Source organism: Ursus americanus, chromosome 19 (genome assembly GCF_024610735.1).
Source record: "Ursus americanus isolate L20-20 chromosome 19, mUrsAme1.1.p, whole genome shotgun sequence".
Classification (NCBI taxonomy): Eukaryota; Metazoa; Chordata; class Mammalia; order Carnivora; family Ursidae; genus Ursus; species Ursus americanus.
The window spans coordinates 39,501,584-39,520,066 of record NC_142145.1 but is presented as its reverse complement, the minus strand read 5'-3'; the positions used below and the strand labels follow the sequence as shown (position 1 = coordinate 39,520,066).

The 18,483-nt window shown below is 37.5% G+C and overlaps 1 protein-coding gene across 2 annotated transcripts in view; it reads right to left on the bottom strand.

Annotated features, from left to right (window-relative positions):
- The window catches only part of DSC1 (desmocollin 1), a 325,511-nt gene that overhangs the window by 33,051 nt on the left and 273,977 nt on the right, over window positions 1–18,483 (bottom strand). For both annotated transcript variants that reach the window (XM_087869901.1, XM_087869902.1), the window contains exon 4: window positions 4,581–4,680. In XM_087869901.1, coding sequence (XP_087726027.1) covers window positions 4,581–4,680 — 100 coding nt within the window. The remainder of the gene's footprint in view (window positions 1–4,580; window positions 4,681–18,483) is intronic.

Here is an 18,483-nt window from a genome sequence, read left to right as displayed (position 1 = left end):
ATAGATTATTATGAAGATAAGTGTGATAACACATAGAAAGCACTTTGAACAATGTCTGGCTCAGAGCAAGTGCTAGTGTTTTATACCATGTAATTGCCTAAGTGTGCAATACAAAGTTAAAGAGACTGCACTTCAAGTAAAACAAACACAACATTATTGTACGTCCAAGGTCTCTTATGTAAAGCCTATCTAAAGATACACAAACAGATGTGTTCATTGAACAAATATTTAAGGGTCCATATACAGGACTGTCACTTCTGCTAGAAGATAAGCACCGTAGACAGAAAAAAGGAAGACAGGCATCTTATCAAATTTTAAAAAGGCACGACTTTCTGGAGGAAAGCAGAAATGTAGTTTTCTTTCTAGTTCAAAATATAGGGTAAAAGAAGACACTATAGAAAATATTAAATATCTCAGCAATTTAGAGAGAAATTAAGAATAGACAATGATTACATTCTAGATGCAGAGTCCTGTAGAAGAAAAAAAAATTTAAATATGTCAATATTACATAACCTGTTTCCCACCCCAGATTTATGGTCATACCAAGAAAGATTTAAATCTAAAGACTCACATGGCCTTTATAGTTCTTTCGTTTTTAGCTTAAGACATGTTGAGAAAATATGTCTTCTTATGAATTTCCAAGAATATGTCTTATGGAAATATAGTGACAAATTTCATAAGAAATGTTTATGCACAGACAACTTGTAGAAAGTGTTATTTATGAATAAATTAAAGACCTCAAAATAGCCACATAGTGATAGAATTATTCTCTCTGTCAGGTGACCCAATTTATTTTAAAAGACTCTGGACGGGTAGGAATCTCTATGCATTGATGAACCCACAACAAGGCACTTTGTGTTGAATATGCAGGACCAAAGAAAACAGAAACTACAGGGGTAAATGAGGGTGTGTGATCTTAATGTGGGAGGCTGGAAATGTATGAACAAAGAAAAAGAAAATCTTTTTTTTTTTTTTTTATTCGACAGAGATAGAGACAGCCAGCGAGAGAGGGAACACAAGCAGGGGGAGTGGGAGAGGAAGAAGCAGGTTCATAGTGGAGGAGCCTGATGTGGGGCTCGATCCCATAATGCTGGGATCACACCCTGAGCTGAAGGCAGACGCTTAACCGCTGTGCCACCCAGGCGCCCCAAGAAAAAAAAAGTCTTAGCTATAAAAGACACATTGGGTCCCATGAGTTCAATGTACTGCAGTGGAAATCCCCTTCAATTCCACTGGCCTCATAACCTTTTATCTGGGTAAAAGGTTATTGAAAATTAGAAGTAATTCATAAGTACTGAAGCAATGATTTCTTGAGGTTGCTTGCATAGGGGATGGATTAATTTAACCTTAAAAATGACTACTTCCTATTATCAAAACTCTTGGCAAACCTATGAAAAGAAAGGCCAGCATAACGTCTCTGTATGATTTAAAACTCTATTCAGCACTCACACCTAAGTCAATCTGGCTTAAGAGAAACAAAACAAAACAGCTCGTTAGGGATAAAGGGGTTTGCTAGGTCATGTAATTGGAAAGTCCAGGGATATCTTGGATTCAGGCATAGCTCAAGCCGAGTGATCAAATGATCTCACCACGCTCTTAGTTCTCTCCATCTCTTAGCTCGCTCTTTGTGTTGGTTTCATTGTCATTCAGTTTTCTCAGTGTGGAGGCAAAGATGACCACCAGAAACACCAAGATTATATTCTACCAGTTTGGTAACCCAAAGTTGAAAGAGCATGTCTTGCTTCCAATAGTTTGGGCAAAACACAATTCCACTGGCCAAATTTTGTCGATAAGTTTAAAGTCAAAGGGCAGGACAGATCACATAGGCAGAAAGTGGAGGAGAGGTCATTGCCCAAAACAACTGTAGGCTATTGACAGAAAAAGGAGGAATAGTAGCTCAGCAGGCAAATATCCTCCAAACTGACCATTTCTTTATTTGTCATTTCAATAATACCAATTATGCACCAAATCATTTATTAACAGCGTCTATACTGTAAGCACTACCCACAGTGCTGATGACAGAAAGCCAAAGAAAACACGACCTCTGCCCTCATGGACCTAAAAATCTATTATACATTTTGAAAATTAGTTAAAGTACTTCATATGATATAGTTAGGATTAAAATCCTGGTGAAATGAACTTAATGAATATTTTAGACTCTTATTCACTTCTTGAAATTTCCTCCAATTTTTATTTTCTTTGCTGGCCTTCAAAGTTAAATGTTTGAAAAGTGTGTTGTTTTTTTCTATGATACATGGAATCTTACTGTCAATTACTTATCTTACAAATTAAAAATGTTATTAAATGTTGATATTTATGGATAAGAATAGATGCTCACTACCTTAACTTTGTTAAGATAGAAAATTAGGGGGGAAAACTTCACCCATGATATAAATGTAATCTTCCAGTGTATATCTTCTAGTCTAGTTTCTGTGTATAGAATTTTATTTTATTTTGTTTATTTTTTTTAAATGATTTTATTTATTTATTTGACAGAGAGAGAGACAGCCAGTGAGAGAGGGAACACAAGCAGGGGGAGTGGGAGGAGCCTGATGTGGGGCTCCATCCCAGAACACCGGGATCATGCCCTGAGCCTAAGGCAGATGTTTAATGACTGAGCCACCCAGGCGCCCCGAGTGTATAGAATTTTAAACATTGTTATACTGTGCTAGAAAGTTAATTTTGTAGCATACATTTTCCCGTTAATAATTTTTATAAAACAGACTTTTGTCCCATATCATGGCAAGTCCTATATAGCTATGTCAATAATTGTATTAAATTCCTTCAAATAAATGCATTACAATTGATTTAACCACTCCCTAAGGTTGAGTACTTAAGTTTTTCCCAATTTTTTTTTATTATAAAAACCATCATAAAAGCTAAAGTCTTTTCTGGATATAGGATCATTTCTTGAGATAAAGTCCTACACACAGATGTTCTGGGTCAAAAGATATGAAATGTATCTTTTTTTTAATAAAGATTTTATTAATTTATTTGACAGAGAGAGAGAGAGATCAAACAAAACACAAGCAGGGGGAGCAGCCCAGGGAGAGGGAGAAGCAGACTCCCCACTGAGCAAGGAGCCCAATGTGGGGCTCGAACCCAGGACCCTGGTATCATGACCTGAGCCAAAGGCAGATGCCTAACCGACTGAGCCACCCAGGTGCCCCCAAAAGATACGAGATTTAATGGTTCTTGGTATATAAAACCAACTTAATATCCCCAAAACAGAGTACTGATGTGCATGCTCATTGACAATGAACACAAACAGTAAGGATCCCAGCCAGGATCGAATATTAACATTTTGTTAAAAATCCTATTTTGATAAGTAAGATGTTACCATTTTAATCTGAATTATTTATCAGATCACGTCAAGACCTTTTCACAACTGCTAAGCCATTGCATTTTTTTCATGGTATATATACTCTTTGAATATGTTGGCATATATTGGCAATCATAAGGAAATTGGCACATTTGAAGTCAACCAAACAAGTTAATAATTGAAACTCTCTTCAATGGAGCTGCTTCTTTGAAATAAGAAGATTGTTACATTTTTAGTTTCTAGCCTTTTATATATTTGTGATTGAATCTGAGGACAGTACAAAAATATTTTTGCCTTATAAGTCCTTTGAAACGCTAATACTCCCTGAGAAACTATTGGTATTTTCTGAAGTAACAACCACAAAACTCACCTAGAACTTTATAAGTTGATTTGTTGGCTAGATTGCAATGTAAGTGTTGTCATTTCTATAGAAAATGTGATACCTACTCAAAGGAACCATTTCTAATTTACTTGCTATTAAACTGAAAAGAAAACCCATTCTCCAAGATTCCGGCAGCTTGTTTTGGATGTAACAAAAATAAATGCCTATTGATCAGATTCTGTATCTTGTGTCACGAAACACCCCTGAGAATTTGTTCTTACCTAAGGTTAATTGAACAGACTGTCATCTCAATGGTTCTCTGCTGCTTCATGGGTCTAAGGTGAAGGAGAGGAATTATATTGCTGGTCTACCTGGGTTGCTATGAAACTGGGTTGCTGCTATTTCTTACATTCTGGACAATAATTAGAAAGATGAGAATGGGAAACAGAAAGTGCTCTGCGTGATCAAAGATGAGAATGGGAAACAGAAAGTGCTCTGCGTGATCAAACAAAACACATTCTCTTGGGTGCATAGAGTAACATTTTGTAAATCATGCTGTCTTTCGGTCAAAGTGTCCCTGTGTGAAGTTGAACTAGAATGTTTCTGAGAATTTCTGCCTTTACTTTGAAGATGTGCATGCATGTGTGTACTGTGTTTCTCGAAAACAGGTCAGAGGGCTCAGGTACAGTGAAAAAGCTCGGTGTTACCTCAGGTTAGCTGAGTCTGCTAGGCTGAGAGTCTTGCTATTTTACCACTATTCTGAAAGGGAAGCACACTTATGTATGTCTTGCTGAAGCCTTGGCGGTGTTATTTTACAACAAATAATCTGACTTCTAGAGAATGTGTTGTTGCACCGCCATGTCCTGTGGGCTATTCTCGTCTGGGGAGGAGAGTGGCTATTGATCTTAATGGAGAGAGGGGTAAACAGATTCATACCGTGAACAACTGAAGACAGGAGATTGGACCAGCCCAGGAAGTGGAATCAGTGAATAACTTCTGGTAGCTTTCTTTTTTTCTTTCCTTTTTCTTCTTCTGCCTGGGATTGAGAGGAATAGTCATGCTTTGAATTGTTTTAATTTTTTCTGATGTTGTAAGATTTTTTATATATTTATAGTTTAAATATTTTAATTTATATATTATAGCATTCTATATCTATATCTATATCTATATCTATATCTATATCTATGCATATGGAGAGAGAAAAAGAGAGAAAGAGAACCTAAGTCTAGGAAGAAAATAATAGGAGGAACCAGGTTACAGAGGAGAAGCAGGCTGCAACTTACATTGGCTCATGGATAGCCTGGCAAATGCCCTGTTTACCTATTATACTAGAAAATAGATACTAGAAAATGAATATAGCCTGATGGAATAGTTGAGTTGTACTACTTAAAAAATGCAATGTAAAGCATTCTATGACTCTGGTCTTTTTTAAATGTATAATTGCATATATTTCAATGTATTGAAGTAAAACCACAACATCTAGGATTTTTAAATTCTGTGGCACAAATTTAAAGATAGTAGTAGTAGTAAAAAATGATAGAAAATACCCAAGTTTATAAATTTTAAAATAATATGCTTGACAAAACTATTAAAAATGAATTAGAGTCAGAAAGACCAGGAGTAAAGAAAAAGAGACAAGACATGAGAAAAGATAGAAGAGGAGAGAATGATCGATTCAACTAGCTGTACTGAGTGCCTATTACGTAGCACACACTAGATCAGGATTTGCTCAAAGAAAAGGGCAAAGTGACATGGCTACAATAAGCTCACTGTCTGATGAGGCACAAAGGAGTCATAATTAATCAACCTAGAGCAGAAGGAGCAGGGAGATCTTTCCAGAAACATGGCATTTGAAATGAGTCTTGAAGGAGGTATAGGAATTTATCAATAAAAAAGGAAAGAGAGAAAGGTATTCTATATCAACAGGACAATAAACCATGACGCAAAGGAGAGAGAGCTCAAGATTTGCAACATGATCAAAGCACTCTGCATGGCTAAAACAAAAGAAAGCATAACAAAACAGATGTCTATTTCAGAGCTGATTCAGAAAAAATATTATAAATTGGCTTGGAATAATTCTTTGTGCACCTTATATGTGTCCTGACCTACCTGTGAAAGTCTGATAGAATGTACAACTGCCTTCGCCAAAAAGGACAGGAGACTTTGTTAAATTGATTTTCTAGGTCCTCGATGCTAAAGGCTATGAAGAAGGGAGCTCCTAAGGTTATTCAGATTTTACTCTTTTTATCTTCAAATTTTATCATTTAGGCTAAGTATTTTCTTTAAAGTATTAAAATATCATATGATAGCATATGATAGCATATCTTTCACATTTTTAACTTTTGTAAACCTCTTAGTGAATTTCAGTTAAAAGAAATGGCAAATATTCGGGAAAATCTTTAATATTATTAGTTGCATCATAAAACAAATAGACAAAATATAGAATGGACATAAATCTTTGCTTGGACATCTACATTTCTATTTTCATTAATAAAGTATATAAGAACTTTTACCTTACAGATTTAGTGTAGACTATATAAATAGAGATGGAGAAAGAGACAGTAGTAGCCCATGAATATTTTTAGACTAAACTACATTAAAAATACACTTCTATATTTTAGATTTATGTTAACTGTGGTTTCCTTAGTGTAAATGGATTAAGAGCGAGTATCATTAAACAAAAGAAACTACACCCTTTAAAGCACACTCCCTTTAAGAATTAGCCTCAATTAGCCACTGGGCTCAAATTATTATTGCATTATAAATGCTTCTTCAATCAATTGGTAACAGACCATTCCCCTGCCATGGAATAATTCATGAAAAGTTAGTCTAGAAAATGCAGAGTATAGGAACTCCCAGATTCCATTCATGGAGTTCGGATTTGGACCCAATATTTTAGCAGGTCCTCAGACAGTGTGAGTCTAGAATAAGTCCACTATTTATTAAGTATCTGTTATGTGGCTAATAGGGAAGAACAATTATGCCCTAAAAAGGCTTACAATGTTGCTAAGCAGACAAAATGTATATGTATCAAAGGGAAAATGGAACAACAAATATGTAATCACAGGCTAAGTATTGGTACAGAATTGAAGTGTTCCCAGCATTTAGAGAAAGGACATTCAGTGAAGAATAGGATAATCAGAAAACCAAACCATCAGCACATACTAGTTAGCCAAATTAGTTATCCTAGTAAGGTGACCTGTGAGGAATACAAGCATAGCATAAGACAAGGGTCCTGAGCTCAGACAAACTGAAAGTACATTAAAACGAGGAGAGGCAAATTAATGGTGTCTTGCTAACTATAAATGAAACTGAGGTTCAGAGAGAGATGAGCATATCCCATAAATGGAGATGAGAAAGGCAGATAGAGATTTGATAAGTAGAAGGACGATGGAGAACACCTGAAACGAGAGAGGTGCAGGAGAACTGACCAAAATGGACCAGAAGGAAAAGCTAGGGGTGCCTGCGTGGCTCAGCCGGTTAAATGTCTGCCTTCAGCTCTGGTCATGGTCCTGGGGTCCTGGGATCAAGTCCTGATTCGGGCTCTCTGCTTTGCGGGGAGCATGATTCTCCCTTTCCCTTTGACTGCCATTCTGCCTGCTTGTGTTCTCTCGCTGTCAAATCAATCAATCAATCAATCAATCAATCAAATCTTAAAAAAGAAGAAGAAGAAAGAGGAGGAGGAGGAGGAAAAGGAGAAGAAGGAGGAAATATAGTCCAAGTAGGACCAACTTTATCAACTGATATTCAGCATGCCCCTTCTATGTGTCTAGTGCTTTCCTAGGTTTTCAGCAGACAGGCATGGCCTCTCCTCACAGTGTAATAAGAGAAACAGAAAAATATTACAACAGAGCATGATGAAATACAGCTATGAACAAATGCCATGAATATAGAGAAGAAAGTCACTCAGCATGGCAGATAAGGAAGGGAAGTTTATTAGATTTGGTGTATTGCAAGGAAGGAGGTACTTTTTAGTGGCTCTTAACCAGAAAGAAGGGTCCAGAGGAAAGACAGTCGCCAGAGAATTGTATAATCAAAATCAAAAAAGCATGAAAGAACAATGCTTATTCAGGAAATGATGAGAAACTCCTAGGCAGAGACAAAATTTCAAGTTGTATCATGCAAAGAATGGTTAAGGAAGAGGGGAACTTTCATCCTACAGAAAAGGACAGGGGTGATAGTATATAATACTTGTTTTCAATGATCACAGAGGGGAAATTTTACACTTGGTTTGTCTGTTCTTGTTTTTATGCTTTAGAACAGTTTCAGATTTACAGTAAAATTGCAAAGACAGTACAGAGTTCTCATATACTTTGCACTTACTTTCCCTGTTATTAATATGATATTAATCATTATCAGTATCATTAGTTATTAATATCATTAGTATGGTACAATTTGTTATAATTAATGAACCACGATTGATACATTATTTTTTTTTAAGATTTATTTCTTTTTGGGGGGGGGGTGCAAGTTGGGGGAGGGGCAGAGGGAGAGAATTTTCAAGCAGACTCCCACTGAGTATGGAGCCCAATGCCAGGGTCAATCTCACAACCTGAGCTGACACCAAAAGCCGAACACTCAATGGACTGAACCACCCAGGCACCCCACAATTGATACATCATTATAAACTAAAGTTTATAGTTCATTCAGATTCCCTTAGTTTTTACCTAATGTGCCTTTTCTGCTCCAGGTATTCCAAGGATAACACATTGCGTCTGGTCATTATGTTTTCTTAAGTTCCTCTTGACTGTAACAGTCTCTCAGGCTGTCCCGATTTTTGATGACCTTGACTGTTTTAAGGAGAGCTGGTATTGTGTGTCCTGTTTGGATTTGTCTGATGTTTTTCTCATGATCAGATTGGGGTAAAGTGCCATTTTCATTACATGCTATCAAGGGTACATACTATCAACATGACTTATAATAAATTTGAAACATGCTAAGAAGTAGAAAATATTCTGAAGAATGTCATTAAAAAGCAAGATTTAAGTACATTATTTCCAAGAACTGAGGGTCAGAGAGAATGAAATTACTTACCTGAGTTCATGTGGCCAATAAATAGCTAGACCAAGACTCAGACCCAATTATTCTGATTTTAAATTACGTGTTTCTTCTTCTATTTCATCTGGCTATGATGGATATCAAATGAGCAAATGCCAGTAAAGTTCCTGCCAGGGGTGTGCCGCATGTCCTGGTTCTCTAGAGCCAACAATGAATATCTCTTCTAACATCTGCACTAAGAGGCATCGTGTTGGTAGTTCGAAATCAGCTATGGTGGCAATATTTACACCATGGCAATCATCACATGTTCTAAATCAGAGGGCTTTTCTTTTTAATTTTTTTTTTTTTCTGGAGAGTTCATTGTTAAGCAACCAACAAGTAAAGCATTGATTGTCTATTCTGTATGTTCTGTTTTGGTTTTACACCTAGACAATCTCATTCTATTTCCAACTGTAAATTAAAAAAAGAAAAAAGAAAAAGACAGTATATCAATACATTTCATTTTCTCAAAGAGGAATTAAAGCAAAATAAAAATATTAAGCCTAAGTAAAAAATCTAACTGCAGAGAGTTTGAAGATCTGAGTGAAATATCCATAGGTAAAAAGGAAAGAATATAATGAAGAAGGGAAAGGAAGAAAGGAAGGAAGGAAGGAAGGAAGGAAGGAAGGAAGGAAGGAAGGAAGAAAGAAAGAAAGAAAGAAAGAAAGAAAGAAAGAAAGAAAGAAAGAAAGAAAATAAATTTTTTTTTTAAATTTATTTATGAGATAGAGACAGCCAGCAAGAGAGGGAACACAGGCAGGGGGAGTGGGAGAGGAAGAAGCAGGCTCACATCAGAGGAGCCTGATGTGGGGCTCGATCCCATAACACCGGGATCACGCCCTGAGCCAAAGGCAGACGCTTAACCGCTATGCCACCCAGGCGCCCCAAGAAAACTTTTTGTTATTGTCTCAAAATGTATTTTTTCTTCTTATTGTTGATAATGATGCTGTTTTATTCATTTGTGTTTGTTTTCTTTGTTTGCTAAAGGTGGAAATCCTCCTGTGTCTGGAGCAACAACTTGATATTTACTGAACACAAGTTGCAAAGTGTTCCTTCTAGGTCAAATATGTATTTCTAGAACTCCACGCTGATTTGAGAAGTACAAATGTACATAGCAGATACTGTAAATTAAAATGCTCTGTGTAATATTTAAACTATGAAAATATAGGAGTTCTTCCATCCCTGCTCCACCCACTTGGACTTGGTAGTTGCAATCTGATCCCTGGTTGAAAGACGCCTGTCTAACAAAGCAGCTTTGTAGACAGTCTCATTGGGCAGAGCCACTTGGAAAGACTGGTCAGCAGAATGGAACTCCCTTCCCACCCCCAATTAGTGGTATTATCTCTAAAATGAGGATGAGCATAAGGTGTTCTGGTGCAGAAGATTTGAAAATTGAAGGAAAATGTGCTTGGTTATATGCATCCTAGACCCAGTGTTGTCAGACTCTAAGAACGTCAATTAAGAATCTCCAATTTGTTTGCATAGAACATGATGATTCAGAACTGGTAAGGAAAGAAGGCTCTGATTGTAGAGAAAGAAATGCTCCCCAAAGAAAAATATCACTTAGAAAAGTGTTTTTGGTGTTTAGAGTGATTATATATACACAAATATTTTACCACCGTTTAGTTTGTTGTTTTCATATGTTGGGTGCATGTGTGAATGTGTATGTATAAAATAAATATTGCAAATTGGTTCTTGGATGCTCTGAAAGGCATTGATGGATAGCTAAACCAAATACACGTACACAAACACAAACATAGAAAAAAGTAGAATATTTTGAAAGGAAATTTTTTTCAATGAGAGGCTGCGGTAAGATAAGTTTGAGGAAATTTTGTCATAAAGCAAAAAACAGACCAGTCTAGCTTGTTTTGCGTTTTTATTGGCTGTCTCCAGTGTTTCTCAAACTTGGCTAGTTATCAGACGCGGGTAGGGTTCCTATTAAGGTGCAGATTCCCTTGGTCCACCTCAGACTTATGGCATCAGGTTCTGAGGGCGTGGCCTAGGAATCTGCCTATTTAACAAATGCCCCAGGTGATCTGGATGAGGAGCCAGGACGAGAAACAGCCCAGATCAGGGATTTCCAACCTTGGCTACACACTTCAATCAGTTGGAGAGTTAAGAAAATATATATACTGATGTCCCAGCACCACCTCAGACCAATTAAATCAGAACGTCTGAGATTGGAGCTCAGGCACATTCATTAAAACGAAACAAAACAAACAAATAAAACACCACAAAACTTCCTGGTGATTTTATTGTGCTACCAAGAGTGAGAATCACTGGCCTTACCTTAATAGGAAGCTGACAGAATACTACCCTAAAAAGGGAATCACTGAAATCATAATGAGGAAACACCTATTGTCCAATCTGTGGATACTACAGATATTTAGGGAAAAAGTAGCAAATTTGGGGCATTTCTAGATGTTCTGATGACCACAGAGGTGAATCTCTTCCTCTTGTCATTTCATGTATGCATTTTTGGACAGAGAATTGGCAGGAAGGGAAGAAATAAAGCGGGAGAACTCTCAGCATAATCTGATAATAAAAAAATAATAAAATAAAATAATATAAAATAAAATCTCTAAGGACATCTCACCCACTCCCCTTAGCAATTTAAACGTGAGTCTATCCTATTTATATGGATGTCTACTTGTTAAGAACTTCTTTTTATTTTCATTATCCAATCTTGTAGAGAAAATACACTCCTTCAATTTTAATAAATTCCAATAAATGTCTAAATAAGGATATAATCAAGGTCCCAAGGAAGTTGCTCCCATCTTCACAATTGGCAAATCCAGCAAAGGGCAGCAAATTGGGCAGTTAGGACATGGCTAGGATTAATGTTATTGGAGAAAACCTTATCTTTTAAAAAAAGATTGTTTTATTTTCAGTTCAGAGTGACTGAACACCATTGTCACTTATGCAATAAAATATAGAATTAATTATCAAGTACAACTTACAAAGCTGGCATATTTACCAATAAATAGATTTTTTTGAACAGACAGACATGTCATACTTCACATTTACCAAATTAGAAGGATTTATTTCACTTTCACATACTTTCTGGTATATTCTACATAAACGGCCTTGCAAAACAAGCTCTTGCATTTTTAAAGAAGCTTTAATTTTTAGAGAAGTTTTAGGTTCACGGCAATCCTGAGAACAAAGTACAGAGATTTTTCATACACCCCCTTTTCATATACCCGCATTATCAATATCCCCCATGAGAGTGTGACGTTCCTTACAAGTGAGGACACATTGACACATCGTGATCACCCAAAGTTCATAGTTTACATTCGAGTTTACTCCTAGTGGCGTACATTGCACAGATGTGGGCAAATGTACAAGGACATACATCTATCATTATGGTATCAGACAGAGTAGGTTCGCTGCCCTAAATATCCTCTGGGCTCTGCCTATTCATCCCCTTCCCTCCTAACTCCTGACAACCACTGATCTCTTGATTGCCTCCACAGTTTTGCCTTTCGCAGAGTGTCATTATAATTGGAATTACATACTGTATGCAGCCTCTTCAGATGGGTTTCTTTCATTTGGTAGTATACGTTCAAGTTTCTCCATGTCTTTTCATGGCTTGATAGCTCATTTATTTTCAGTGCTAAATAATATTCCATTGTTTGGATGTATCACAGTTTATCTCTTCACCTACTGAAGGACAGCTTGGTCACTTCCAAGTTTTGGCGATTACTAATTATAACTATATATAAAATTCATTATAATTAATAAAGCTGATATAAACAGCTGTGTACAGGTTTTCATGTGGACTAAGTTTTCAGTTCCCTTGATGGATTACATGATAGGTGTAGGTTTAGTTTTGTAAGAAATTGCCAATCTGTCTTCAACAGGGCTGTGCCATTTTTCATTCCCACAAGTAATGAATGGGAGTTCCTTTTGCTCCACATTCTCAACAGCATTTGGTGGTGTCAGTGTTCTGGGTTTTGGTCGTTCTCATAGGTGTGTAATGATTTCTCATTGTTATTTTAGTTTGTATCTCCCCGATGGCATTTGACGTGGAGCATGCTTTCATATGCTTATTTGCCATCTATCTTGGTGAGGTCCCTTAAGTTCTTTGGCCCATTTTTTCGTTGACTTCTTTGTTTTCTTACTGTTGAATTTTAAGAGTTCTTTGCATATTTTGGATAACAGTCTTTTGTCAGATATACCTTTTGCAAATATTTTCTCCCCAGGCCATAATGTTTATGTGTAGGTGCGTGTGTGTTTCTGTGTGTGCTTGTGATACCGTGCCACGTTATAGGTGGGGGTATGCACTTCTGCATATTTATTTCATTTAATAAATATTGTAGGTAATTCCAAGTTTATATTTGTATTAGTTTGCTAGAGCTACCGTAGCAAAGTATCACAAACTGGGTGACTTAAACAACAGGTATTTATTATCTCAGAGTTCACAAGATGTTAGCAGGGTTGGTTCCTTCTGAGAGAAGGATCTGTTCCAGTCCTTGCTCCTTCACTTACAGAGTGCTGTCTTGTCCTTACATTTCCTTACATGTCTCCTTACCTTGTCTTTCATCTACATGTGTATCTGTGTCCAAATTTTGCCTTTTTAGAAATACCAGTCATATTGAATTAGTGTTCAGTCTCACGACCTCATCTTAACTAATAATATCTGTTTCCGAATAAGGTCACATTCTGATGTATCGGGAGTTCAGACTTTAGCATATGAATTTTGGGGGCACACAATTCCACCCATAACAATGTTGAAGTCATTTATTCAACTTTCTTGATCTGATGGAAAAAACAAAACCAAACCAAACCAGTTATGCCCCATGTATTTTCATGCACTGTTTGTTACATATAACTCCATATAAGTCCACATATCTGCTTAGACATCACTTTGTAGGCAAATCTTTCCTGGTTCTGTTATTCCCCATCCAAATTTGTGTTAGCTACTCTTCTGATAAGAGGCCTCCTCACTCATCAGTAGTTCACCTCCAATGGACTCATAAGTATTTCTTCCTGGATGATAAATTCTTTATGTTCAGGGACCATGTATTCTCAGTGGCTGGAATTATGCCTCCCACATAGAGGGAAAAAAGTAAGTATTTGTTGAATGAAAAAGAACAAGATTAAGTATTGAGAAATAACTTTGTCTACATAGGACCACACACTTCAGAGTTGTTCTTGTCTTTTTTTTTTTTTTTTAAGATTTTATTTATTTATTTGACAGAGAGAGAGAGATAACCAGTGAGAGAGGGAACACAGGCAGGGGGAGCGGGAGAGGAAGAAGCAGGCTCCCAGTGGATGAGCCTGATGTGGGGCTCAATCCCAGGACTCTGGGATCACGCCCTGAGCCGAAGGCAGATGCTTAATGACTGAGCCACCCAGGCGCCCCATCTTTTTTCCTTTTTAAATTTGATATTTTATTTATAGCAACAAAGTATGTAAATCTCAAACATGTTGCTCAGAAAATATTGCAGTTTGTTGCCTTATTCCTCCCAAGTCCCAATTCTCACTGTTAAAAGCAAGTACATTCAATTTTTTAAGCTATTTGTTCTGTTATTTGCCATCACTTTGCTAAATACCATGTTTGTACAGAAACTATTATTTTCCAAATTTAGACCATTAACTTTCTACAATGGTTTCCATATGTGTTTATCTCTCTTACATCCCCCCATCCACAATTCTCAACCTCTCATCCAACTTCCTTCATAAATTTAGATTAAATCAATGTCCAGTTTCTACCTCATTATGACTGCTGATTAGGTTAGACATATCTAGCAGTTGTTCAATTCCATTTATGTTTTGCAGGAATTCTTCCTAAAAATTTCTGTCCTGTCCCAAATGGCCTCGTGGAGCTCTAGGCCTTCCGCTCAGCTGATTTCCTGAGACTGCTCATCAATATCATTGCAGAAATTTCCTTTGTCAAGTTTTGTCTCTTTTCTATATTTTTTCCTGTAATTTTTAAGAAAGATTTTATTTATTTATTTAAGAGAGAGAGAGAGCGCAAGTGGGATGAGGGTCAGAGGGAGAAGACTTCCTGCTGATCAGGGAGCCCAATGTGGGTATTGATTCCAGGACTTTGGGACCATCACCTGAGCTGAAAGCAGATGCCCAATGATTGAGCCACGCAGACACCCTTTTTTCCTGTAATTTTTGATGCCCCAGTAGCAATGAGCACACGCAGTGCTCAGATCTTGGTTTCTAAATCTCCAGTTAAAGGGACCTAGGTGGCTCAGTTGGTTAAGCATCTTACTCTTGATTTCTGGTCATGATCTTGATCTGCTGGGATTGAGCCTCATGTCGGTCTCCATGCTCAGCAGGGAATCTGCTAGAGGATTCTCTTTCTCCCTCTCCCCCTCCCTTTCCCCTGCTTGCTCCTTCTATCTCTTTCTAAAATAAATAAATCTTAAATAAATAAATAAATAAATCTCCAATTAAAAAAATCCAGAAATCCTTTAAAACAGATTGACTGCAGGTTTGAGGCAGGAAAAATACCAGACAAACCTAGCACATCTCATAATGTCAGAAAGTAGGGAAATGCTCAAAAAAGAAAGGGATGGTGGCATGCCAAAAGAACACAGAAGCCAACCTAAAAGAGTTCCCAATGGCTAAAGTTAGAACAACCTGAGCAACAAAATAATTACATATTACTGGACTATAACCCAAAGGATAAAATAAACATTACAAGCTCATACTGATGTAAGTAACTAGCTATATAAATAAATGGGGGTAAATAGACAATTCTTCTTACATATGAACTCTAATTAATAGACGTAGAGGGAAAGGAGATAGAAAATTACTTCTCAACGCTATAATAGAAATTGTCATTATATGGCCTGGATAAACTGACTATATCATCTTCCTCACCCGAATCAGCTCACATCCCTGTACTGTCTTAGTGAGTAATGCTAAAGCCAAAATTGTCCTTGACTCTTCCCTTTCCTCCTGTTCTCTTCCCTTGCCATGACTGCTTTGTTTATGATCTCTCCTCTTCAGGTTGAGCAACTGCAAGACATTCCAGTAGTCCAATTGAGACGAAGAGACTATGAATCAGGTTTGAAGCTTATTGGTCAGGGCCAGCAGAAACCCAAGGGTCAAAGGTGAAGATGGTAGCTATAGTGATGAACTGCAGTATCTGAGCTGGAAATATCATCATTATTATAATCACCATTAGAGTCATAACAGATACTGTTTATTGACTGGTTCCTATGTATCAGACACTGTTAAATGTTTTACATGCATTATCTCAAATCATGCTCATAGCAACTCCAGAAAGATGGTACTGTTATTATGACACTTTATAGACAAGAAAACTGAGGCCTAGAGAGTTTAAGTAACTTCCCCAAGGTCAAAGAACTAGCACTTGGTGGAGAAGAATCTGAACCTACTTGAAACCAGTAGGACACTGTAAATGGGATAAAATGCAGGGATCAAAGATTAAGAATTGGAAAGCACATAAAATAATAGTAACAAAGTGAGAGGATTGAATTAAAGGAGATTTGATCAGAGAATAGAATGTTTGAGTTTACTATCTTACCCCTCACGTATTTCTGGGTGACAAGTTTCAAGGTTCCTTATGGAAGTGATGAATCCACATGGTGCCCATGTATGCACAATATGGAGCATAATCTTGAACAGTGAAGATGCAAGCTGAGAGATAAATAATTCTTCCTTTCATCCTCTAGCCAGAAAGTTCTGGGAGACATTTCATAAGGCTCCCTGTGCATCAGTCACCTGTGTTGGTGACAGACTCAGTAATGTACCTGTGTATTGGCTTTTCCTCCTCTCATGTTTCTCTCCCCTGCCCTCCACTCCTCCTCCTTGAGATTTTTTTCCTAAATAAACAACCTGCACTCAAGTCATTACCTTGTCTTAGGCTCTACTCTGGAAAACCCTCACCAAAACAATAGGAAGTGGCCTTAGAAGACAAACCTTCAGGATGAATGCTTCTTGCTGGAAGTGAGCAGCCTCTTTCAAGATCTACCCCTGCTTCTTCTCATTGCTTTCAGGACTATAATTAAGTTGAGGTCTTGTGTTAGCCAGAGTTCTTCAGAGAATCAGAATGAATAGAACCAATATACATCCAATAGAATGTGTGTGTGTGTGTGTGTGTGTGTGCCTGTGTGTGTGTGTGTGTGTGTGTGTGTGTGTGTGTGTGTGTGTGAAGAGAGAGCAAGATAGAGAGATTTATTTTAAGGAACTGAATCATGCAATTGGGGGGTTGGGGGTGACAAGTTTGAAATCCATTCAACAGACTAGCAGGCTGGAAACTCAAGAGTTGATATCTTGAATCCAAATTCTGCAGATCAATGGTCTAGAAACTCAGAGTTTTTATGTTGTACTCTTGAGGAGAATTCTTCTATTTCAGGAAAACTCTGTCTTTGCTCTTAAGGCCTTCACTTGATTGGATGAGGCCCACTCATATTATGGAGGACAATCCGTTTTACTTAAAGTCTATTGACTAATCACATCTAAAAAAAATGCCTTCACAGTAACATCTAGACTGGGATTTGACCAAACAACTGACACGATAGCCTACCAAGTTGACACATAAGATTAAGCACCACAAATCTCAACATAGCCTTATGGGGACATAAAATCTCTGTTCTGGAGAAAAATAGTTTATACACCAAAGGAATTGAGAGAGCTGATCCATTCGGCCTGGCATGAACTATGAGGTCACACATGGAAACTGGTGTTGAACTACAGAAAGGAGAATATAAAACTAGATAAGGAAGAAGTTTCTGATATGAGAGCATTCTTCTTTGACTAAGGATTTAATGCTCAGCAAGCACCTTTGGAGCTGATCCTAATATGCTGCTGAGAATGTTCCTTGAAATTTGGATGTGGAAATGGTCTACAGTACATGAAGTGGAGAAGTTGAAATTTGGTGGCCACAAGGTTTGTGAAGTGGGAATATTTTAATGAATTTATTATGTGAGATGGTAGAAGCCATCATCTGATTATGTTTCTTGAGAGGGCCTAGCGGGTACTACTTAAACTAAAGAAATGAGGAACATACCAGCACAGGAACACTGGCACTTTGAGGAAATGGATATGACCATCCTCTACAGGGCTGGAGTTCATAGTAAACAATGATGCCACAACTTCCTACTGGTGATGGGGATGATGAGATTCCCGGATGGCAGAGGCCAGATGTAAGTTTGACATAGTTATTATAATGAGCAGCAAGGCTGGAGTGGCAATTAAAGTCCTGGACACAGTAATATCCATGGTGATGGATAACAGTTTATAGTGTTCTAAGAGTAGAGATATATGACCACCCATCAGGGTACCGCTTTACCAAAAAGTAAAAGTCTGATAGCCACCATAACAGAAGATTTACGGTTCTCTGTCCAGTTTCCAGACGTAAGTGAGCTTACAGATGCAGAATCCATGGATTGAAGGGAAAATGGGCTCTCCCTGAGGAAGGGCCCTGTAATGCAACTGTTTTTCCCTCATGTTCTGGATATTATAAAATATTCCAAGACGTAAGACCTTGGTCTCACTTGTGAGAGCATGAAAAAATTCATTAGATGATAGATATTATATATTTGGAATCGGGTCCAAGAAGGCCCAGAAGGCACAAGTCAATTACATTACCAGACAGCCCAGATTCCTGTGGTACCTATTTCTTTTATATTCATGTCTCTTCCCCAACTAACACATGTTACCTCACAAGGGGCAATTATGATGGACTGATGAAGTAGGGAAAAACAAAACAGAAACTACACCTGTTCCTGGCTCTTGAATGGGTCAACACTATAGTTGAGGTTAATTGTTAGTGGACTGCTGCCATATTACAGCCCCACTCAGGGGTGGCCCT